Source organism: Eulemur rufifrons, chromosome 3 (assembly GCF_041146395.1).
Source record: "Eulemur rufifrons isolate Redbay chromosome 3, OSU_ERuf_1, whole genome shotgun sequence".
Classification (NCBI taxonomy): Eukaryota; Metazoa; Chordata; class Mammalia; order Primates; family Lemuridae; genus Eulemur; species Eulemur rufifrons.
The window spans coordinates 4,853,174-4,877,794 of NC_090985.1; the positions used below are offsets into that span (position 1 = coordinate 4,853,174).

Below are 24,621 nucleotides of genomic sequence, written 5' to 3' on the forward strand. Positions count from 1 at the left end.
CTTTCCCGTCCATTCGCTCCTTCCCAGCCCCAGGGCCCCACCCTAGTGCTTTTTCTTTTCTGTGGTCTGATTTATAATAACAAACTGGTAAAAAGTGAAGTGTCTTCTGCTGGAGGACTAGTTAATAAGCTAGGTGTAGCCACACAATGGTGCACGGAAAGGAGACAAGAGTGAGGAAGCCCTATGGCACTTGGGGAACGATTTCCAAGACAGTTTATCAAAAGGAAAGAAGGAAGGTGCACAACAGGGTGCATGCTGTGCTCTGATGCGAGTGAAAACCAGGGGGCAGCTGGCGTGGTGGGGCACGCTTGTGGTCCCAGCACTCGAGAGGCCGAGGTGGGAGGATCACTTGAGCCCAGAAGTTCAAGGCCAGCCTGGCACACAGTGACATCACATCTCTAAAAAATTTAAGAAAAGATGGAGCATTATGTGTGATCTTGTATGGTCATGGGATATCTTAGAGGGACACGAAAGTGGCTGGACTCGGTGGCTCACGCCTGTAATCCTAGCACTCTGGGAGGCCAAGGTGGGAGGATCACTTGAGGCCAGGAACCTGTGAAGGAGGACGTCCAGGAGAAAGGTGATGGAAACCGCCGGGCGGCTTTGCAAGAAGGGCTGAGTCAGATGGTTGAGAGATCTTGGGCAAGGTAAGGACCAAGCCGGACCCTTAGCAACTCAAGGGTCGCTGGCCACTAGGTGAGAGCAGTGTCGGAGGAGGGTGGGCACAGAGACTAATGTCACCAGCCAAGGAGGGCCTGGGCCCTGACAGGGTAGACACAGCAAGGACGCCAGCCCTGTGGAGAAGCGGAGCCACCGCTGGGGAGGGGTTAGGCGTCGAGGGAGGGTTGTTTTTATTCTTTAAGAAGGAAAGTCTTGCGCAAGCAAATCTGGGCGGCTCTAGCTGAAAATGCATCTGGACTACAGAACGGTCCCCTGACGAGAACAGAGATTCTGCCCAGGCAGCTGCGGCCGGACACGAGAAATAAGCCTGCCAAGGTGCTTCCCCTCCCTTCCCAGACCAACCCGCAGGTTCCACCTCAGCTTGCTCTACTCGCCACCTCTGTCACCAGCTGCACTGCACTTGGGCATGTCACCTGACAGGGAACACAGGCACTGGCCCAAGAAACCCTTTCCCTGCCCTGCAACTCCTCCTGGCTGCCTGGGCTGCAAACAGCCCCAGCACAGGGTGTGATGACATCACCCTGCTCGCCCTGGGGGCGAGACACACAGAGGATCAGGAACTGTCTAGACTGCCTGTCCAGCTGATCCTGAGAGCCACCCCAGGGCAGCGGGGAGGCCTGCGGAGACGGGCCCCAGCCAGGAAGGAGGGTGCCCGGGGCGGCAGGACCCCACTGCAGAACTGGGAATCTCGCCCCCCAGCAACAAAAACTGGTTTTCTGTCTGCAAGATGGGGACTTTGGTGGAAGAGAAGCTATGTTCTAGGTTAAGTGCTGAGTGTCTAGGGAGGGAAGGAAATGAAAGATAGCGGAGGTGACCCTCAGTTTCCTAAGGTGGCATGTTTACCACTAAGTGAGGTCCCTGTGCTTGGTTTGCTCTCACAGCCCAGGACACACCTCTGGGGCCTGCAGCATGTGAGACGGCAGAACAACGGGGTAGGTGGTTCCAGGCGGTGAGTGCTGCCCTGGGAGGGGAAGGGAGTGCCAGTAAGCCCTACTATGTGCCGCTGTGAGGGCCTACCGTGTGCCGGTGCCTGATGTGTGGGGACTCACTGATCCACAAAGCAACCACGGCACATGCAACTGTCCATGCTTCACAGATGGGCGCCCTGAGGCTGGGAGATCTTGGCCACCTGCCCAAGGTCACGTGCCTGCAAAGAGGCAGAGGCACCTCCCAGCCACCAGGCAGGTTGCCAAGGTCCTGCCGTGACCCCGAGGTCTGCGCTGGGTGCAGTTCTGCAGGGTTGTTCCCTGTCTGCAGGGGTAGCGTGCCTCCCCACAGGGGCCTGAGTGCTCGTGTCCCAGCAAACCCATTTGGTCAAACCTAATCCCAGGGTGACAGTACTAGCAGGTGGGGCCTTTGGGAGGTGATCAGGTCATGGGGCGGAGCCCTCATGAACTCGATGGGTGCCCTGATGAACAAGGCCCCAGCGAGCTCCCCCGCCTTCCCACCATGCGAGGACACAGACAGAAGAACATCGCTATGACCAGCATGTGGCTCCCCTCACCGGAACCTGACCGTGCCGGCACCCTCATCTCAGCCTCCCGGCCTCCAGAACTCTGAGGAAGAACTTTCTGTCGTCTCTGAGACACCTGGTCTGCGGTTTCATCACAGCCTCCTGCATGACTACGACGAGCCCCTCACTTGGAAAAGCCAAGTGAGCGCTGGCCGCGGCCTTGTGAAAATGGCCTTGTCGGCTGGGCCTGCTAGTGCCAGACTTAGGGAAGAAGGAACGTCCAGCTCTTCTAGGCCAGCGGTTCTCAGTGTGGTCCCTGCACCAGCAGCAGCACCTGAGACTTTGTCAGAAATGGAAATCGAGCCTGACCATAGAGTTTGGGATTCAGCAGGTCCAGGGGGGGCTGTCCCGGACGCTGCTGCTGCTGCTCATCTACACACACCATGAGAACCGCCGTGCTCGGGGAGCAGACCCAGACCCCGGGCAAACGCCATCGCCTTGCCAGGAAACGGGCCTCGATGGCAGCACTAAACCCACTAAGGACAAGGCCCTGCCCCCTCCTCTCCCTGGAGGGTCTGAGCCAGGGCTCTTGATGACTTCCCAGGGCTGTCTGGGCAACCCCCACCACCATGTCCCCAGACCCCAAGGCTTAAGTCCTGTCACTAGCCTCAGGCAACAATGAACCACAAAAACTCAGAGCTGGAAGAGTCCTCAGAGACAACAGCTGCAGGGTCCACAGCACCAGCATTACCAAAAAGCAGAAAGGACTCCAAGTCCAGATAGGCTGGAACCCTGGCTGTGCCCTGGACATGCCCCCTGCTTTCCCGTTTGTGCCATCCCTTCGCCCTGAACCACCGCACTCTGCCCCTCATGCCTGTCTCTGCCGGGATGCCTCGTGCTCAGCAGATCTCTCCTGCCGGGACTGTCCCCCCTCCCTCCTCCCAGCCTTTCCTCCCATTTCCCCCCCTGAACATCACGCCCACTAAGGCTACAGGTGACCCCTTCATTACCAAAGCCACCGGCACCTTCAGACCTTATCTTGTTTGATCTTTGTGTGCAAACTTTGGCACTCTTGACCACTGGCACTGCAGTCTGCGTCAGTCAGACACCTTGAGACCCTCGGGACATGAAAACATCTCCCTTCATCCTGAGTTTGCTCAGGGATAGAATCTGGGCAGCAATGGTGAGCACCTGTGGGGGCCTGTCCCAGAGGCGGAGCGACAGTGCAAGAAGGCGCGAGTGTGCTCCCAGGCCAGCCAGGCCCGGGAAGGATGTGGGGCTGGGCCGGGGGTTACATGCTGGGAAGTTGCTAAGGGGGAGACGGAGCCAAGCAGGAATGACTAACCCAGGGGACACGGCTGGGAGGTGACTGCCACATCCACTGTGCTGGACTCCAGGCCCAGGGTAGGCTGAGGGCTGAGGACCCCCAAGGAGAGATGCTACAACCTCCAGCAGAGACCAGTTGGACCATGGCCCAGAGGAAGCAGCTTGGATTCTGAGCATCCCAGCGAGCTCAGAGAAGAATTTCCCCGGCTGAACTTGGCCAAAGGCCTTGGACTAGGTCCACGTGATTTACGGAAAGAACGGAGAGAACTGAGCACTCAACAAAGCCACCCCTGCCTTGAGGACAAGTCCCAAGCGTGTGTGTGTATGTGTGTGTGTGTGCATGTGTGTATGGGTGTGTGTGCACACACGAGTGCATGTGTGTGATATGGGGAGTGTGAATAACATTGTGTGATTAGTGAGACGTGAGAAAGGGAATTCTGGGGCTGTGGAACACTTATTTTCAACCCTCCTGCATCTGGCCCAACACAGCTGCGAATGCCATTGGCCAACACGCTGGCCAGGAATCTGTCCAGGGGACAGGGCCTCCCAGGCGCCAGGAAATGGCTCATGTTTGGCTGGAAATGCTGAGGCTGGTTAATGATAAAGGCACTCACTGTTGCTGCTCTCTCAATTGAAGTCTCAAAGTTTTTTGCACCATTAATATGTTTTAAAATTACTGTTGTTATGTAGGGAACCTTTGCTTTGAGACAAGGCCTCACTATGTTGCCCAGGCCAGAATTCAACTCCTGGGCTCAAGGGATCCTGCCGCCTGAGCCCCCACATAGCTGGGACTACAGACATATGCCACCGTGCCCACCTTTTTGTTTTTGGAGGACAGACATGATGCCACTGGTTCCTACTTACACGATGAGGAAGAAAACATCCCTGGCCTGAAGTCCAGGGACGGGGCGGGCTCTGGCTCTGCCCTGACTCACTGGGCGATCCTGGCCGGCCCCCTGCTCCTCTCTGGCGCTTGCTGGGACCATGGCAATACAAAGAGGAGACCCAAGGACCCCTGGGCTCCCTCCTGTGACTAACGGTCTAGGAGTTCATGGCTCTGAAGGGTGATTCGGGGCGACAGGCAAGTGGCAGGTGTGTGCACGTTCTTCCAGAAGGGGAGGAAAGATGGAAGGAGCACAGCTCACTGGCCAGGGAGCAGACACAGCGGCAGGCCAAGTGACAGTTCAGTGCTGCAATGGGACAGTAGTGGGGTGGGGTCCTGGTGGACGGCAGCCGCGTGGCCTGGCCAGCTCCTCTCCGCCAGCTCCTCTGGCTCACTGGGCTGTAACTTCCCTTTGGGGATCAGCTTACATGCCCGTCTCGCTGACCTGCACCCTGCGCCGTGGACACAGCAGCACATCCTCAGCTGCGTGCGTCCCTCACTGTCCCCTCTTCCTGCCTAGCTCCGTGTGTCCAAATCTGTTCTGCCCTGAAGCTCCACATCGAATGGCACCTTCTGAAAGAGTCTTCCTCACCATCCCTCATCGTAAACGACCTCTCCCTAGAGCCACTCCCCAGGCACTGCCCTTTGCACCTGTCTTACTGCACTTGAATGCAGCTGCCTGCCAGGGGGAACTGCAGCACTGTGTGTTTGCTTTTTAAGTGTGAGGAGCTCCTGGAGCTTCTCTGTCTGGGCGGACACAAGAAGTCAGAACTTCACTGCTCTCCCCTGAAACCCTAGGTGGCCTCCCTACTTGGTTATGCAAATGTGGAGGGTGCAGCCCCCTTCACCCTAAGGGAATGGGGTTAGGGGACCTTTGGGGACTGACAGAGGCTGCCCCTCCCCATATCCTCTCTACACAGAGCTGGTCTCAGAAACATGATGGGAAAATTTGTCCGGGGAGGGCAAGAACACTCTTGGGAAGACAGGAACCTGTCCCTTCCCTTCTGTTTAGGGTGAGACTCTTAGAACCCCTCGATGGCCTGGGCGTTCCCCACAGGGTCTGCTGGCACACAGACACTCAGGCTCCCAGGGGAACTCGCCAGAGGTCAGGTCAGGGTAGGCAGGAGGCTCTGGACTCATGAGCGGCTCAACACCAGCCCAGAAGTCCATGGCCGAGTCCATGGCTTAGGCTGAAAGGCCTACTGGGCCCAGCAGGGTCGGCGGGGGGGGGGGGGGGGGGGGGGGGCCTGGGAACAGTGGCCAGAGCAATGATCAAGAGCAGAAACCTCTGGAACCTGTGCATGGAGTCCCGCACAGCAGTTCCATGGTCACGGTGGTCCAGGATAGGCCAGGGCGGGCAGCCCCGATTGCCCTCTGTGGGGCCCCGGGTCAGTGCTGAGTGAGCGGGTCCCAGGTCTCTCTCTCTACCCGGCCAGTGGAGCCCAGGCCTGGAGCAGCCTCATGGTCTTAGACAGTCTTGACGTGAGGCAGGCACAGGAGGACCACGCTAAAGGGTTCTCGCTAAAGATGGCGTTTAGGCACTTGAGCAGTTACCTGGAGAAATAAGAAACACAGCCACAGGACCCCCAGAACAGTGCGGCAGGTCACAGCAGCAGCACACACAGGCCGCCCTGTTGTGACTTAGGACTGGGGCTCTGCCATTGGACAACAAGGTCTCTCAAACAGTGTCTTTGTCTCAATTTCCCCTATCATAGTTAGCAGTGCATTAAGTGCACAATGAAGTTTTGTTGGAAGGAAGGAAGGAAAGAGAAAGAAAGGCAGGGACTATGGGCTAGGAGGATGCAGAGGAGGAGCTGTACTTGCAGCTGGATTAATAATGGCAGGCTTCCTGGTGGAGGTGGCCTTGAGAGGCCTCGAAAGAAGGGGATGGTTTGAGCCTAAGTGTTCCTGGAAACTGTTCCAGGCCCAGAGTCCTGGTTGCACGTCAGGGCTGAGGTCTCAGCAGGAGATCAGAACAGACTCCCAACCCTGCTCCTTGTCCTCAGCCTCCCAGCAATTCTGTAACTTGGGGGTCATCTCTAAGGAAAACAATACAGAAATGTCTTCCTTTTGCAAATGTTACTAAATATAACAAAAACATATCACCAGCTGAACACACTGCTGGGCCCCTCCCAGTACCAGCCTCTGCCCGCAGGACACGCCCCGCCCTGCCTGGCCGGGCTGCCTTGCCCAGACCCCTTGCCAGCTGGAGGTGGCTGGGCAGCGGCCACTGAAGGCCTCTAGGACCGAGAGTCAAGCTGACCTGAAAGGCAAAGACCTCATCAACCAGCTTCTCTCCGAACACAAAGACGGAGCCATTCCTGGTGTAGCTCAGGAAGACCTGAAATTAAAAAAAGAACAAAACCAAAACACGGAGTGAGGCTAGGAAGGGAGGACGCAGGAACCAGTAGCCAGAGAACCAGGCTGAGTGAGTTGGAGGGGCCGTGAGCACCCCGCAGCCAGAGCCCGGCCTAGATGGGAGACAGGGACACCAGGCCCAGGCAGGTTGGCCAGGGACGAAGTCCCCTGGTCCCTTAGCAAAGGTGGGGTGCCACCTGGCTGGGTGTGTAAAGCCACGATCGTGAGCACTGGCTCCTTCTGAACACATTCTCCAAAGAGACACCTTTTCAGTCAATTTTAAGGAAATGCTCTGAGTCGGGAGTGGTTAGGACAATACAGAAGGGACGGTGAGGAAGCAAGACTACGAGATGTGTGGCGAAGGCTGTCAAAGGTGGTGCCTCTCGTGCCTGCTCAGTCCCCTGACAACCAAGGGCACAGCCGTCTCTCATATTGTCCCCATCCCGGGCTCACGGACTGGGCGTTCGAGTCCAGCCACACTTCTACGGGAGATCAGTGTTAGGTCCCGACTTGCACTGTGATTGCAGGGACAAGTCACGTCTCTCGCCCTGGCCTCAGCGTTCCAGTCTGTAAAATGGGGAGGGGCCCAGAGCAGCAACTCTGTCTTTTCCTCCACAATAGCCACGCGGGTGCTGGCGTGGGGCCAGCGGGTGTGCACAGCCGGGCAGGCAGGACAGCCAGCTCACCCCACACAGAGCACGCGGGCGAGCTGGCGAGCGGGAGGTGAGTGGGGGGTTACACTCGTGCCCTCGATAATTTATGTTTCCTAAAGTGAAATAAAATGACAGGAGGCCGTTGGTTTAACCAAGCTCCTGCACGGGCCCAACAGAGCCACCCAAATGGAGTCCCTCGTGCTCCAGTTCCACGTGTCCACCCGGGAACCACGTTGCTGCTCGGCCTCCCACGCAGTCGGGAGAGGGAGAGACACCGGCCAAGCCCCACCTGGCAGGGGAGGGGAGTCCCCTCTGCTTCAACCCCTGCAGGGACGGCAACTGCGAAACACGCAGCCCCCTCTTGTTTCCTGCCGTCGTCAGCCCTCTTCCCTCGTCCAAACCGCAGCCCTCTGCTCGCCTCCCCGGAATACTCACTCCAGCCTGCAGAACCAGCTGTGCCCCGACTCTAGAATCGCAGATAAACGCCTATCAAGCTCTTTAAACTAAATCTGCTGTCATCTCGTCTTCTGACAAAAGTCAGTCATGATGGGTGCACAACAATGTGCATGAATTTAATGATACTTAAAAATGGTTGAAATGGTAAACTTTATCTTATGTGTATTTTAGAACAATAAAAAAAATAAAAAAGAATAACTTCAACAAACGTTATTTTTAAACTCACACATATGGAGTAAATTCTTTGCAATTCTTTTTTTGTCAGCTCTTTAAACTATTTTAAGTTACAAATCACTGATGGCCGCCCAGGCTACGTGCCATGGTCAGGTACCCGGAGATCTTCCTGTCTGGGATTTTCTTCCACAGACGACCCAGCCTCTCAAAGGACACTGTGTCCAGCTGGCACTACCTGGTCTGGGCCCCGTTCACACCCACCCGCCTAGTCCCGCCCCTGCTCTGTGGCGTCACCACCCACCTCGCCCCAAACCAGTGGCTTCTCCCACATTCCCTGGCAGCCTAGGATGTCCCATGTACACACCTGGATCCGGTCACCCAGCCACTGGAACGCAATAAATCCTGGTTCTGTTCTGATGACAAAGAGTCCAAGGACAAACTGCAGCGCAAGGCCCCAGGACACGGCCCGCCAGGACACCTGTTACCCACCCGACAAAAAGGTGTGGTGAGCTCAGCTCCTGGGGGATGGGCAGGGCACAGGGTGGGGTGAGGGCACAGGCCATGGGCCGCTGAGGGGAGGTGGGAGCTTCGTCCACCTGTCAGACAGGGGCTGGGCCACTTGCCAATGGTCACAGCCTCCCTGGCATTCAGAATAGGCCACGTTCTAGGCAGCAGCGGGCCAGGGCAGTGGGTAAGACACAATCAAGAACCCGTGTGAAACTGGAGCAGCCTTGGGTGTGCCACGGCACTGTGTCCCTGGGCCATCACTGGGCAGGGGGAGCCAGAGTTGTGCCTGGGTGTCTGGCCTCCTGAGAAAACAGATCGGAGGACCAGGCTCGCGCTGACCAGAGGGGCTGTCGCCAAGGAAACACATGCCTCTGAGTCTGCACTTGATCTTAGCCAAAGTGGCCGAGAAGTGACGGCCTCTGAGTCTGCAGAGACATCCAGGCAGCATCCCCTGCCCCATTGGGAAGGTTGAGGACTTCTGCTAAGAGAGGTGACAGCCCACTCGGGGCCTCTAGTCCTGGGATCTCCTTCCCCAGCCTCACAGGGACCCTGTCCTGATACCCACTGTCTTCTCCAGGCTCTGAGCCTCCGGGGCTCTCCCAGCAGGAGCATCTGCTCCCACCCCAGCTCCCAGATCCAGCCCAGGGCCAGAAGACAGAGGCGTCCACTCCCTTCCAGCCCCGGCCTGACAGATCAGCACTCACTGCGCGGTGACGCTTCGAGCAGGCAAAGAGGACGGCGATGAACACACACATTCCTGCAAAGGACACCAGCTGCTCAGGCCGCCGGGACGTGTCCAGAGACAGCCACAGGACCAGGACCAGGAGAGCCGCGAGAGCTAGGCCCCTGCAGGGGAGAGGCGAAAGCCATCAACATTGGCATGTCCCCACCTACACACACACACACACACACACACACACACACACACACGAGCACCCAGAGGAAGGGCACTCAGGGCAGAGAGAAGGAGAAAGGATACAGCACCGTGGCAAGAGCACGAGCTCTGGACCCAGACACTAGGAAGTCCCGCTCTAGCTGTGTGGCCCCTGGCAGACCCACGGGCCTCTCTGATTCTACTTTCCTCACTGGGCAAATGAGGCCAAAGACCCCTCATTTCTCGAGGCTGCTGAGAGGATTAAATAAGAGGATGTGTGTACGGAGCTTAGCGTGGTGCCCAGCACATGGCTTCACCCAGGTACGGGACTCTCACAGCTGCTATGATGCTCAGCCCAGTCTCTGACCTCAGGGAAGGAGGGGCCTGTGCAGCCCAGGACTGAGCACTGTGGGCCACGCTCCCAAACACCTAGGAGCAATAGTGTCAGTCTGGATCGCTGAGCCAGGCACCTGAGACCAAGGCCTGGATCCAACCTTGACAGCAACGCTTCCCTTCCCGGGTCTGGGCTTTGCTTGTCCAGGAGTCAGCCCAACGGGTGGGACAGCCCAGCTCTGGGCGTCAGGCGCTCAAGGTCTGCCCCCAACCTGGTTGTCAACTCACTGGGTACTACCAATGACAGCTAATGTTCATTGACACCTATTATGTGCAGGTAATATGCTGAGTGCTGAGAAACACTGTTACTGATCCTCCCACCTCAGCCTTCTGAGTAGCTGGGACTACAGGCGTGTGCCACTGAACCCAGCTATTTACTTCTGCATATATAAAATAAATTCCACAATATATTGTTATTATTCTTGATATACAAGTTGATTACACTTTAAAAAGATGTTTAAATAATAAAAAAAATAGTCATTATATTGACCCGTGGCGTTACCATTTTGGGGGCTCTTCATTCCTTTGTGAAGAACCAGGTTTCTATCTGGTATCATTTTTCTTCTGTTTGAAGAATTTCCTTTAACATTTCTTATAGCATAAGTTGGCTTCGTGCCTGCAAAATTATTTCAGCTTTTGCATGTCTGGAAAAAGGTCTTATTTCCCCTTCTTTTTTGGAAGATATTTCACTGGTAAAGAATTCTAGGTTGACAGGTTTTGGGGGGTTACTGTTATTGTTTACTGTTCCACTCTTTTCTCACATGTTCTTAACAAGAAATCTGCTAGTTATCCATACTTTTTGTCTTTTCTTCTCCAGTTGTTAAGATTTTCTTTTTATCACTGATTTTAAGCAATTTTATTATGAGCTGCCTTAGTGTCGTCTTCTTCATGTTTCTTGTGCTGGGGGTCCATGGAGCTTCTTGAATCCTTGGGTATAAAAATCTTCAGGAAATTTGTAATTTATTGGACATTATTTCTTCAACTCTCCTTTCTGCCCTCCTTCTCCTTTGCTGAAGTCAATTGCACGTATATTTGCTCACTTAAAGTTGCGCCGTGGTTAACTGATGCTCCCTTTGATTCTTTCAGGTTTTGTCGAAGATTTGCAGGGCAGGGCCTCAGAAGCATTTATTCTGGGGTTAATTTTTTCCCTGCCACTGAGCCAAGACCCTTGCTATTGCTCACAGTGTCCTGTGAATTATGAGGTTTTTCCACCAGACTCTTGGGACACTATTCCTGGCCCTGTGTGATATTGTCCTAAGCTTCGGGGAGTTTCCTCCTACGCACTCACTGATCAGAACTCCACTGGATGTTCAGGGAGGACTCTCTGCATATCTCTGGACCTTTCTGTCTGCGTGGCTCTCTCTTCTCTGGTGCTCTGCAGCGTGAACTCCAGCCACCCTGTCCTCCCTGGATTTCCAGCTCTGCCTCTTCAGCTTAGGGGATCTGCTGTCCCCTCCTAGTTCTGCCCTGTAGGGACCTGGACACCCTCTCCAGACAGTAAGCTGGGACGATCACAGGGCTCACCTCATGTGTTTCCTAGTTCTCAAAGATCACTGTCCTTTACTGCGTAATGTCCAGTATCACAAGAGCTTGTTTCACATTTTTGTTCCAGTGTTTTTGTTGTTTCAAGTGGGAGGGTAAACCTGGTCTCCGTTACTTCATCTTGACTGGAAGCCAAAATGAAATCCATGGTTTCGGTTTGTTTGTTTTTGAGACAGAGTCTCGCTCTGTCACCCCAGCTAGAGTGCAGTGGCATCATGACAGCTCACTGCAACTTCAAACTTCAGAGCTCAAGTGATCTTCCTGCCACAGCCTCCCAAAAATCTGAGACTACAGGTGCGCACCACCATGCCTGGCTCATTTTTCTTTTGTATTTTTTGTAGAGATGGAGTCTTCCTATGTTGCCTAGGCTGGTCTCGAACTCCTGGTCTCAGGTGATCCTTTCTCTTCAGCCTCTCAAAGTGCTGAGATTACAGGTGTGAACCACCGTGCCTGGCCCCAAATCCATGTATTTTTTAACAGCTTTATTGAGACAAAATTCAAAAGCCATACAAATTGCCCATGTAAAGGGGATGGTTCAGTGGTTTTTAGTAGAGTTACAGATTTGTACAACCATTACCTCAATCCTGGAACATTTTCTTCAGCCTGAAGAGAAACCCTGAACTACTGGTCATCACCCCCTAATCTTCCCATGCACCCCAGCAATCACTACTCTATCCCTGTCTCCATAGATTTGCCTGTTCTGGACATTCCATGCAAATGGAATCCTGCAGTCTGTGCTTTTACATGACTGGCTCCCTTCACTGCGCGTAACATTCTCAAGGTTCATCATTACTGAAGTATTTATCAGAACTAAATTCCTTTCTATGGCCATATTATATTTCCTTGTATGGATATATGCATTTTCTTATCCATTTTTCAGTTGATGGGTATTTCGAACGTTTCTACTGTTTGGCTGTCATGAATAATGCTACATAAAAATTTGTGTACCAGTTTTTGTATGGACATATGTTTTCATTTCTCTTAAGTATATACCTAGGAATGGAATTTCTTTTTTCTTCCTGTCTTTCCTTTTTTTTTTTTTTTTTTTGAGACAGAGTCTCTGTTGCCCAAGCTAGAGTGTCGCGGAGTCAGCCTAGCTCTCAGCAACCTCCAACTCCTGGGCCTCAAGGGATCCCCCTGCCTCAGCCTCCTGAGTAGCTGGGACTATAGGCATGTGCCACCACGCCCAGCTAATTTTTTCTATTTTTAGTGTAGATAGGGTCTTGCTGTTGCTCAGGCTGGCCAGGGACTCCTTAGCTCAAGTAATCCTCCTGCCTTGGCCTCCCAGCTTGCTAGGATTACAGCTGTGAGCCACCACTTGTGGTACAAAAGTTTTTAGTTCTTATAAAGTCCAATTTATCTGTATTTTTTAAAGCAAACTCTCTATCAATCCCTCAAATGGAAAACCATTATCAATGACTTGTCATAAATAGAAGACCACTGTAAAAATAAATCCTTTAACAAATCTATTTAATAGGCTGAGTGCAGTGATTCATGCCTGTAATCCTAGCACTCTGGGAGGACAAGGCCAGAGAATCGCTTGAGGCCAGGAGTTTGAAGTTGCAGTGAGCTATCATGACACCACTACACTCTAGCTGGGGTGACAGAGCGAGACTTAGTGTCAAAAAAAAAAAAAAAAAAAGAAAAGAAAAGAAAAACCTATTCAATAAAGGGAAAGCAAATTTAAAAATGAAGGCAATTATAAATAAAATTCTACATGTGTTCATCAATAGGCCAGGTCAAATCACTTTGCTCTGGTATGTGAATCTCATTCTGGGAAAGACAACTGTGCCCTACATTGTCCTGACTTAGTCATTGGATGTCTTTGGCCATCACTTCACTCATTGACATCAGCACTGAAATAGGCTGTGGTCTTTTTTTTAAACCATAGAAACCTTTTTCTCTAGGGTATTTTTTTTTTGCAAACCTTGGTTTACAAAGCACATAAATGTAGAGCTGCCTGGTTAAAATGGGAAGGGGAGAGTTTGATGTTCCCCTCCCAACCTTCCTCTCCTGCCCTGTGGCATCTCTGAGGTTTCCAGGGCTCCAAGGAATCCAACTGGAAACCCAGGGGATTCCAAACAGCTGTCCAGGGGCGTGGCTGGCTAGTCAGAATGCCCTGGGGGTAACTACACACACTGGCACCTGGACCCCAACCCAGCCTGCTCCATCAGACTCCAGGGGTGGTCCCTGCTCACCCTGATGATCTCAGGGGAGGCACTGACAGGGCCTCCCTGCTTGCATGGGCTGGGATCTCTGAGTGCAGGGAACTGCTGAGTCCTGTTCTCAGCCAGCATAGTCACCTGTCGTAACCAGGCCACAGAACCAGAGGAGAACTAGCAAACACCAGAGGTGGCTGCTGCCTCTGGCCAGCCAGCAACTCCTGCCCTGGGGCCCCCAGAAAGTCCTCAGCCCCCGCTGTGACCCCAGAGCTGACCCCCAGACAACAGGTGCTCCCCCCGCCCTGCCTTGGAGCTTGAGCTCACTCACCTCTTAGCCCAGAGCTTCAGGCGGGGTTGGGCCTCAGGCTTCTTACACCTCCCCAGCTGTGGCGCCACAAGCCTCTTCAGCAGGCCGTAGGCCAGGAAGGCGAGGACCACACAGGTGAGCACGAACAGCGCCAGGGCCCTCCGGAAATTCAGGATGCAGGCAGCCAGCAGGAAGGCTGCGTACCCTGGGGGATGAGACCGGGCAGGGGCCCGCGATGACCACCCCGCCTCTCCAGGCCCCTGCAGCCCTCCACGGACTCCACCTTACTCCATCTTAGAGGGCAAGAAGGTCGCCCAACCTCTCTGAGCCTCAGTGTCCTCAACTGTCAGCGAGAACAATCATCCCTCCTATGTCCAAAGGGTGTCATGAGCTCATTGGCAGAACGTGTGAAAGGGCTTTGCAAACTGTAATGTGCCGAACAAATGGGAGGGAGATGTGTAAGGAGGCCGTGAAACAAAACAGCATGAATCTCTGGGGCTTCCATGGAGCACCTGCCAGGATCCGAGCCCTGCTAGGATGGAGGACGGAGACGAACAAGTCAGTTGCTCCATGAAGGAGTTCGCGTGTGTGCCAGGCCTGTATTCTGGAATATTAATCCATCGTCTCCTTCCGGGAATGCTCTTCCCCATTTGCCTTTCTCTCATTTAAGTGGCTGAGCCGGTCTGTGTTGAGGCCTCCAGAAATGTGATCATGGACAGCAAAGGGGAAATCTCTCTCTCTGGCTTCTGAGTTTGAAAACCCAGGGCCCTTAAAGAACGGAAAGGACTAACAGCCGTGGACTAAAAAAAGTGATCTGAAAAATTAGTTTTACTTTCCTGCTGCCTCACTAGTGAAAGCATGACAAGAGCAAGGACACTGGTGGGCCCCAGGGAAGGGGTCTGGCTTGTGACACCACAGCCAAAGCCAGCTGTGTCCCCGGCACCGCAGGCAGAGCAGCCCCGTGCCTGGCTTCCTGGGCAGGGCGCAGGGAGGCGCCAGGGCTTCCGAGAGAGGAGGGAGGGCCTGTGCGGGTGTGGGCAGGCAGAGCCCCGGACAGCTCCTGAGCCTCTGCAGGCACTGAGCAGCAGGAGCTGTCCCCACGAGAGGCTCAGAAGAAGACAGGGGTGGGAGGCCGGAGCAGGCCCGTGCTGGAGAGAGGGGCATCCCCAGGGCCACCTGCCTGCAAAGACAGAGAACTCGGACCAGCTGGAGAAGCGGGCAGGTCAGTACACACACGAGGCAACTGTCATTCTCTACTAGAGAGAATTCGATCACTTCTTCAAGAGAAACAAATCTCAGTCTGCAAGGGGACCAGAGAGGGCCCTGGATTCAGGCCCTGCCAAAGGAAGACTTCACTGTCTGGGACACGCTCTCTAGAAGGGACATGGACCAACCCTATCTCAGCAGACTGGGGCCACTGCTGTCACCTCTCTCACTGTCCCCTCCCCTCTCTGGCACCTACAATGGGCTCTGCATCTACACACATCCTCTCCTCTTAAACCCCTACCCGATGGCACGAGTCAGCCTCCCCTAGGCACTCCTGCCCCGCCTGGGCCCGGGAGCCCTTCTCTGTGTCCAGAGGACCTTGCTCCATCTGTCACCTCTTCATCCCCTGTCACTTCACGTGCTTCCTAAAGCTCCCGCCTCAGCTCATAGACACATGCCCATCCTAGACACCTGGTCACACCCTGCCCACTCATACTCCCACCCTGTTCTCAGAAAACATTTCTCCAAAGGGCCGTCTACACTGGCTGTCTACACTGCCTCAGCTCCTTTCACTCCAGTCCACTTGTGGCATCCACATCCTATGTCACCAAGGAGCCCCTTGTCCCTACATCAGTGGACACTGTGTCGCTGCTCAGTCCTCGCCCTGCTGGTCCTCTGGACGCACTGTCGGTCTTTCCCTCCTTCTTGAAACCCTTCGCTCTCCGGGACTCCGGCTCCGGCCAAGCCCTTCTGTGCAGCTGGTCCCCAGGCTTCTGTCCTTAACCCGCTTCCCAATTCGTTCTCCAGGTGACCCTGGGAACCTCCTCTCCCCCTGAGTGGCCTGGCAGCTGTGTCTCCAGCAAACTGTCTGAGTTACCCCTTCCCAGCTCCTCAGCCATGTTCTCCAGCTCTGCGGGGGGCACCATCGTCCCCCGACACGAAAGCAGGAACCGAGGCAGGCTTGACTCAGGGTCTCCTTTGTCCCGCACACGCGACCAGCTCCCACGTTCAGCTGGCTGTGCTTCCCCAGGCCCCCCTCTACCCCGCCGTCCTCCATCTCTTCGCTCTGACACATGCACTGTGGCCCTCGACACGGCCTTCTCCCTGTCTGTGCTGCCCCCTCCCAGGGTCCCACAGTGTGAATTCGGCATGGACACGTCCCTGTTTAAACCTCCAACGTTCTAGATCTTACAAACTAAACTAAACTAAACTAAAATAGAAAGTTAAACCCTCCAATGGCACCCTCTGGTCTTGAGGGTAAAATCCAAGTCTAGACTTTCCCAAAACCCACAGCCTGACAGTCTTCACCTTTGCTCCTCTCTGCATGGGGAGCCTCTCACTTCTTATTGTTCCTCCTCTCCATCTGGCTGCCTCCTGCTCAACCTGTCAGACCCCAATGTCACCTCCTCCTGGAAGTCCTCCCTGACCATCCTGCTGCCCTACTCCGTGCTTCCAGAGGGCTTCCTGCCTTCGCTGGGAATGTCCGTTCCCCTCCCTCACTGGAGAGGGAGCGCCTCGGGAACAGGATCTGGTCCTGCTAACTGATGACTCCGTGCCCGGCAAGGGGGAAGGCCCGGAGCCGCTGCTCAACCAACATTTGTTGAATGGTCGGGTAAGTGAACAACGCTGCCCTGAGACATGGACAGCTGGGCCAGGAGTCACTGTCCCCTGGGCAGGGCTCACCAGTACAGAGCAGGCCTATGCAGATGCGTCGAATCAGCTGCTTGTGCTCCCTGCAGAAGCGTGTCGCTCTCTGGAACGGCTGCAGGATCCTCCTAGGAATAGGACCAGCAGGTCTGCGAGTGGCACCCAGACTCCCACCGCAGTGAGGATCCCTCAGCACCTTCGGGCAGAAGCCACTCAGGAGTGTCCCCCGTACAATGGTGCTGGGGGCAAGCTGGGCGCTGGCCTTGACATCGCACAGGGCTGAGGCGCAGCACCCACAGACCCCACTACCCCAGTGATAACCCTGCCTGCAGGGCTTGCGGGGAATTCACTGATAAGGCAGAACCTTGTGAACACACAGACCCGCCCACACAGGACGGCTGCCTCCCCTCCCCCACCGCACGTCCACCTGTCCGCAGAACAAGGCGCAAAGGCTCCGGCTCTGCATTTACTCCCTGTGACCAGGACACTTAGCAGCCCAGTCGGCAGCTCCTGTTCCCTAGAGAGGATGCTGGAAGCAGCCCACCCCTGCCTGGCAGTCACGTGCCCCCGCTGCCCATTCTTGCCTGGCCATTTGGTCACTTGTGGTACCCGGGGCAAGGCTGAGGCCTGAACAGCTCCAGGGCTGCCCTAGGCTGAGCGTCCGCTAGATGCTCACCCAGTGCTCACCGCAGCCACCCAGCTGCTATTTATGGAGCCTCTCGCCAGTTCCCAGGTCCTGAGAGGGTGAGGAGGGCATGTTCCCATATCCCCCACCCGGGCAGATAGATGGGACCCCTGCACCACTGTCACTCCTGCCCTTCCCGCTTTCCTCAGCTCAGGATCTGGCCAGTGACGGCCCCTGGGGGCTGGGACATCAGGAGCCAGAGCTCTGGGCACACCCCGGCCACTCGCCTGTGCGACTGGACCAGTCAGTCCCTTTCCCTCTCTTGGCTTTGGCCTCCCCCTGACAAACGAGAGCCTGGCCCAGTCCAGGAGTTTCCAGACTGAGCCTCGGGGCTCCCCAAGATCCCTGGAGACTGGATGAGGTGGAAGCAGGTGGGGGAGCTTGGCAGGGCGGCCCGACTGGTTCGGGGCCTCCTACCCAACTTCAACCAGACCAGCCACACAGCACCTGTGGGCCTCCCAGTGGGACTTCACTCTGGCTGCTTAAAAGTGGGTGTGGAACCCGGGGCCTGGCTCGCCTCTGAGGCTCATCTGGCTGCAAGGGAGCTGAGGCGCCATCACCCCTTCCTCCAACAAAGGTGCGCGGAGCCGACCCCCATGGTCAGGAGGCGGCTCCCACCCTGTTCCCCAAGGCGGTCTCCGCCCCAGCAGCCACGGTCCCTCACAGAGGTCACCTACCAGGTGGAGGGCTCCGGCCCCGCCTCACTCCGGCTGTGCCCGGCCTCTGTGGGGCTCCAGTCGCTGCCAGGGAGCCGTCCTTCCTCCTAAAGCCAGCAGGGAGCCATCAGGTCAGACAGAGCTGAGGGGCGGGAAAGGGGGACCCCGGCCGCACGGGGGTACCCGCAGGCCCCTCGTGAGTGGGCTGAGGCGGGACTGGACTGTTGCACAGGAAGGAACTGGAAGGCGCTTAACTAAATTCCGCAACGCACTCACTGAGCACCTACTGTGTGTAGGGCTCTGCTCTAGACACATCCTGCCCTCAGGGGTCCTGGGCCTCATGAGGGAGGGACACCTGTGACTGAGGTCTGGCTGCAGGGGGCCAGGAGGAAGCCTCTAAGGAAGGCCCAGGCCGAGCATCCTGATCGCGTGACTCAGGGCACCATGTACCCCACAGGCTGTGGGGTGGTTGGGGCGAGGGGTGGACATTCCTGCAGACGATGGTGTGAAAGGTGCACCCTGTGGGACACAGGGCCGTGAAGAGCAGGGGCTTTTGCCACGGAGGTTGGGAGACTCATACTAGGTGCCAAGGTCCTGGCTGGTGTGCCTCAAGCTGGCAGTTTCAGAGTGAGGACAAGATGACCAGAGCCTTGAAGGCCGAGGCGTCCTCCGAGATCTCTCCACGAGCCCCGTTCACCTGCTTCCTATTCTGATTCCTTACATCACAGCTCAAATGTCACTTCCTCCTTGGGACCTCCCCTGCCCTGCACACTAGGGTAGGCTATGCGCTCACATAGTAGGTGCTCAGGAAACGTTTAGTGAGTGAAATAAAGGGAGCTGCTTTGTGCTGCGGAGGCCGACACGTTGGGTTTCCTAACTGTGCAAGCAGAGAGGTGAGGAGGCAGCGGCAGAGGAGGAGGTGAGGGAGGAGAGTGAGCAAAGCCCCCACCAGCGGCCAGGACTCAGGTGAGGAGGAGGGGAGGCCAAGACCGCCCATGGGAAGGGGACAGACCAGGCTCTCCAAGGTATCCGCTCCTGTATTCTCCGGACTGTTGGCCCCGGCTTTGAGAGGGATGGACTCCCCTCTGCTTGGCGTGTCGTTCTCCATGTGCCAGACCTTCCAGCTGCAAGACAAATCGGGGAGGGCCCAGAGCTGAAAGGGGCGACCTGGGAAGGACCCAGGCTGGGGCCCGGGAAGGGAGAGAGGGCTGGGTCGGGGGCAGATGCCTGGTGCAGCAGGGCCTTGCAGGGGTCCCCGTGCGTGTCCCCACACTCACCCCGAACTATGCCTGTTGGCCATGGCCTTTGCCCCCAGCACATGGAGAAGGCCCCCCTTCCTACACTAACCTCTGACCTTGTGAGAGGCAAGTCCTTGTGAGCCTGGGAGCTCCAGGCGGAAAGGGCCCATTCTGCCCACTTCCCGGGGAAGGACAGCATGTGTTTGTCTCCGATACACGCAGTTTTCTGGAGAGGCCCCAGCTTTCATCTCCTGTCACAACAGGTTAAACCACTGCCACTAAGTGCCATCTCGGGTGTTTTACACTTCCCCACCTCTGAAAGATGGAGACAAACTTCCTGAAGACATCCTTTCAGTCCCTGGATCCAGCTGTACCTGAAACCCATCCTGTCCCTGGCTCTTTCACTGCCAGAGTGAATACAGTCCCTTTTTAGCTGAAGCTCAGTTCATAGGCTTAAGCCCATCTCTAAGCAGGAGTGCCCACGAACACCTCCACCTCTTCTCTCCCCACTCCTGTTCCCTCACCTTTTCTGACCTTGAGGGACACCCTACTCTATCCAAACGCCAGCCTGCTTTAGCTGACATGCCCAGCGGCATGTGCATGGACACACATGCAGACACACACACACAAGCAAGGACAGAGCCTGGAACACCCTGTGCACACACAGACACACGGCTGCACAGAGAGAGGCAGGGTCCTATTTCTACTCACAGATCTGTGGTTAACAGGTCGCTCTCAGGGAGAGACAGAAGCGTTTCTGTGGAGACAAGCTGTGTCCAATCTGCCTTCCCTAGGGCCTGTCTTCTCACTTCCGCAGGAATTGCTGGGCACAGTCCAGAGTGGGAGTACGTTGGGCCTGCAACTCAGCTCTGGCCGACGCCTCCCTACAGCCCAGAGCCACAGCTGGGGCGGGGAACCAAAGCGTATTTAGGGGATACAGGAGGGGGCCCACCCCAGGGCTGTCCCCTGCAGCTCCTCCCCTTCACTGCTGCACCCCTCCCTGAGATTCCTCCTCTGCTGCTGCCTGCTCCACCCCCCAACCCCCGCACTCCTCCTGGCCTGCCCCGCCCATCTCTTCCAGGAAGCCTCTTGGGTGATTCCTGCCCTCCCTCCCTTTCCTCCTGTGGTAACAGAACGGCCCAAGAAAAGGGCATGAGTGTTTTATGAGCTGTCTTTTTAAAACTTCCCCTACTCGTTTTGGGAACCGAAACCAGCATCTCTGTCTCAGACCAGTGGTTGGGAGGGGCAGGGGAGTGTCCTTTGTACCACAGGAGATGTCCCAACAGCCCTTTGGGGAGGGTGGAGATTGTCTTCTGCCGAGATGGCACAGATCAGAGTCATCAACTGTAGTTAAAGGGACATAGCCTGGAGGTGACACCCTCCCTCTAAATGCTCTGTCTTTCTGCTTATAGTCAGGGAAATCGGGACTTTAAGACGGGAGTCTGCCATTTTCCTCCCGGCAAATTGCCTGCAATTTAATAAACCCCCCTTTCCTTCTCTTCAAACCACTTGTCCTGCTTCTTCTGACGCCGCCGTCTAGAGGACGACTGCTGAGATTTTTGGTTCCACCGTGGCCTCCTTTCCACACCATCCATCCTCACTGCTCAGGCTTTTACGTTTTATCTTTCATTTTGCATCTTACTCAGTCTGCCTTTCTCACTGGATCTGTAATTATTATACCAGCAACCTACTTGGCTTGAAGATGACGGGACCAGTGTAGCTGTCACAAATAGTAACAGTGTTCCAGGCCTAAGCATTGACACAGTCACAAAAACAAAATGAAATCACCACCATTTCCCCTTTCATTTCATCTTTTCTTTCTTTCTTTCTTTGCTTTTTTTTTTTTTTTTTTTCTTTTCCTCTGGACAGAGTCTCGCTCTGTTGCCCAGGTTGGTGCTCACTGCAACCTTGAACTCCTGGGCTCAAGGGATCCTTCTGTCTCAGCCTTGTGAGTAGCTGGGACTACAGGTGCATGCACGACCACACTCAGGTAATTTTTCTATTTTTGTAGAGATGGGGTCTCACTATGTTGCTCAGGCTGGTTGAACTCCTGGCCTCAAGCAATCATCCTGCCTCGGCCTCCGAAAGTGTTGGGATTACAGGCGTGGGCCATCCTGCCTGGCCTCATTTCATCTTTTTTGAAAGTAACATCTAAGCAACAGTATGCAAAGTGAAGGGACAAACTCTTTAGTTTTCAACCTTCAGACTAAACATTAAACTAATCTGACAGGATCAACAACATCTGCTTAATAATTAATGGTTCATACTCAGGACAAAATCCTTTTCGATGCACAAATGCTTCCCGGCAGCACAGGGTGTGCAGTTTCCTGCACGTGCTGGCTGTTTGGAAGTTTGGAGAGGACGATGAACGGAGAGTGGGGTCACACCCTCTCTCTTTGCAAACATTTTTGTTGTCATTTGTCCTTTAAATTACCAAAGCATTACAAGTGCACTGTTAAACATTTAAACACTGTAGAAATACACAGAACACAGGAAGTTAAAATCCTACCCCGAGCCCCCTGGGAATGGCCACTACTGAGTTTGTGGCATTTTTCTCCACTTTTTTCCCTAAATGTATATCATGTTATGTCATTCATTTTCCAACAGGGGATCATGCCACACCAGCATTCTCACAGTTTGAGTTTTCCAGCAGGGATCTACACCCTGCTGGGGGCCCGTTGCCACCTTGGGAAACTCAGTGTTTCTCCTGAGCAGGACACCTGTCTCCACGGGCAGCCTCCATGGCGATGGGCTCGGAGCTACCCGCATCAAGGCCACTGAAGGACAAGCGGACTCTACCTGCCTCTCTGCCCCTACCCTGCCCTAACCATGCTCTTCCCCTGCCCCTTCCATCCCCTCCTCCCCTCTCCTCCTTTCCCTCATCTCCTGCTGCCCTTTCCTCCCTGCCTCGGTTTCTCCTGGTGCCAGAGGGAAGCCAGGAGGCACAGCACATCCAGCAGCAGCCATGCTGGTTTGAAAACATTCCCAACTTTGCAGCTTACAATCTTGACCTCGCCGTGGGCCCTGATCTCCACTACAAGGATTTACTGAGCTGTGCATCATGGGATGAACCTTCAGCTTGGAGCCCACAGGTCTCGATTCACTCCTGACTCCCTAGTTAACTTCCTTGCTCTCTGCAAAGCAGTGGGGTGGGTAACAGTGCCTGTCAGGATTAAAGGAGCGAATGCTCAGAAGAGCTCGGCAGGGAGCCCGGCACTGTCAGGCTGGCAGGTGTCCCTGCTGTCACAGCTCCATCTCGGGGCTGTCTTGACACATTTCTCCCCTCCTCTAGGCCAGGAGATCCCCAGCTTCTCCCCTGGTCCTGCCCTCAAGGAGGGGTGACCAGCAGCCCCAAGAGCCAAATGCTCTTTTCAGGTGGAATTGGCTGGAAGCCACAGGTGGGGCCACTGGGAGGCTGCAGAGAGCAGGATGGAGACCCCCAGGGACAGACTGGGAGCTGGATGGCCAAAGGTGTCCTGGCTCTGCCACCAGCTGTGGCACCACAGAGCATCTCTGCACCCTGTGTGGCCTGTTTCCTGAGGACAGTCTCTGAGGCCCGGCCCACCCCGTGGGGCCAGCGCAGAGTGAAGGGAGGGCCATGCAGACATCCGTGTATCATCTCCCTTTCAGTCCAGCAGCACTTAGAAGGGCTCATCACGCAGAGGCGGCTCCAGCTCTCCCAACCCTGCCCCCCTCCTCAGGGGCATGTGACAGTCTCCGGTTTTAGTCCTTCTGCTGGTTCCTCCTGTTTTAGGGGGATTCTTGGCCAAAGAGTTAAAGAGAATCCCTTTCCTTGCCAGGCTCTGGTACCATAAAGAGGTTATTGGTGTAAGTGGAGAGCGAGCCATTCAGAGCCGTGTGAGCAACGTGGTCAGAAGGGTGGTCCCACAGTCTCCGCATTTTCTCCCCATGGTTTGGCCCACGCTCGTTTCATGGCTCTTTGCAGGTCTCTTTCCTCGCGTTGATTCGTGTGTCCAAGCAGTGGGCACATAGGGAGGCTCGTCCCCAGTCAAGTTCCATGAACATGACCTCATCGTTGTCTCTCCTAAACCTGGAATCACTGGCAGAAAGGACACCCAGAGCGATTTTTTCTTTCACATTTAGGGCACTGAAAAGTAGACTTTCTATACGCTATAGTAGAAATATTGGAAAGCAGCAAGCATGTAAAACTTCCGACCGCATAGAGCACTACAAAGACTGAAGAAGTATCTCAGGCTTTTATACCCTCTACTTGTAACTCTCATAAAATTTCCCGAGGGAAGGCACTAGTCCACGTCTTCCAGCACAGGGCTCTCCCAGCACCTACACAGCAAGCGCAGGCACTCCCAGGGGAAGGAAGCATTCCAATACCCCAGAGGCTGACAGCCCCTGGCCTGCTTGGCCTGATTATCCAAGGGTCCCTGAGACAGTCTAGCCCTTGACCCATTCTACTCACTGGGAACAGCTGGGCACAAGTGGCCACTGTCCAGTACACAATGACACAGTGAGTCTGGATTCATCTCCCTCACAGCAATAGAGGGCTGGTAGAATAAGGACAGCTGGTCCCACGGCCATGCGGGTTCAAGGCCACAGGCAGAGGGAATTTTACACGAGCAGTTCAGGGATCACTATTTCCGAATATTTAATTGGTTGGTACTGTCTAAAGTATATTTCCCTTGTTGCTGTTCTTTCACCTTCTCTATCCCTCCTGCCTCTTCATCTCATTTAGCTCTTTATTTTATTTTATTTCAGAATACCATAGGGCTACAAATGTTTTGGTTACATAAATTGCTTTTGTACTGTTGGAGTCATAGTTCTAACTGTGCCCATCACCCAGGTAGTGTGCATTGTACCCATTAGGTGTGAATGGACTCGTCCCCTCCTCTTCCTTCCCACCTGCTTGATTTCTCATGAGTGTTATTTCCTTATGTGCACATATGTGCTGTTTGATTAGTTCCAATTTAATGGTGAGTACAGGTGGTGTTTGTTTTTCCATTCTATAGATACTTCACTTAGAAGAATGGTCTCCAGTTCCATCTAGGATAACAGAAGAGGTATTAGTTCATCATTATTTTATGGCTGAGTAGTGTTCCTTTGTACATATATATATATATATCACATTATTAATCCACTCATGTACTGATGGGCGCTTGGGTTATTGTCACATCTTTGCAATTGTAAATTGTGCTGCTATAAAAACATTTAGGTGCAGGTGTCTTTTTTATAAAATGTCCTTTATTCCCTTGGGTAAATACCCAGCAGTCAGATTGCTGGATCACTTTTAGTTCTTTGAGGTATCTACATATTCCTTTCCATAGAGGTTGTACTAGTTTGCAGTCCCACCAGCAGTGTATGAGTGTTACTATCTCTCTGCATTCATGTCAGCATTTGTTGTTCTGGGGGTTTTTGGTAAAAGCCATTCTCACTGGAGGTAGGTGATA

The 24,621-nt window shown here is 54.6% G+C and overlaps 1 protein-coding gene across 1 annotated transcript in view; it reads right to left on the reverse strand.

The window, feature by feature from the left end:
- Positions 1–24,621, reverse strand: part of LOC138381928 (sodium/nucleoside cotransporter 1-like) — a 49,133-nt gene that overhangs the window by 18,300 nt on the left and 6,212 nt on the right. The window contains exons 2-8 of the mRNA XM_069466576.1: positions 18,976–19,087; positions 17,985–18,070; positions 16,659–16,750; positions 13,791–13,974; positions 9,196–9,337; positions 8,349–8,462; positions 6,607–6,684 (exon numbers count right to left, since the gene is read on the reverse strand). Of these exons, the coding sequence (XP_069322677.1) occupies positions 6,607–6,684; positions 8,349–8,462; positions 9,196–9,337; positions 13,791–13,974; positions 16,659–16,750; positions 17,985–18,070; positions 18,976–19,071 (792 nt within the window). The 5' untranslated portion in view covers positions 19,072–19,087. The remainder of the gene's footprint in view (positions 1–6,606; positions 6,685–8,348; positions 8,463–9,195; positions 9,338–13,790; positions 13,975–16,658; positions 16,751–17,984; positions 18,071–18,975; positions 19,088–24,621) is intronic.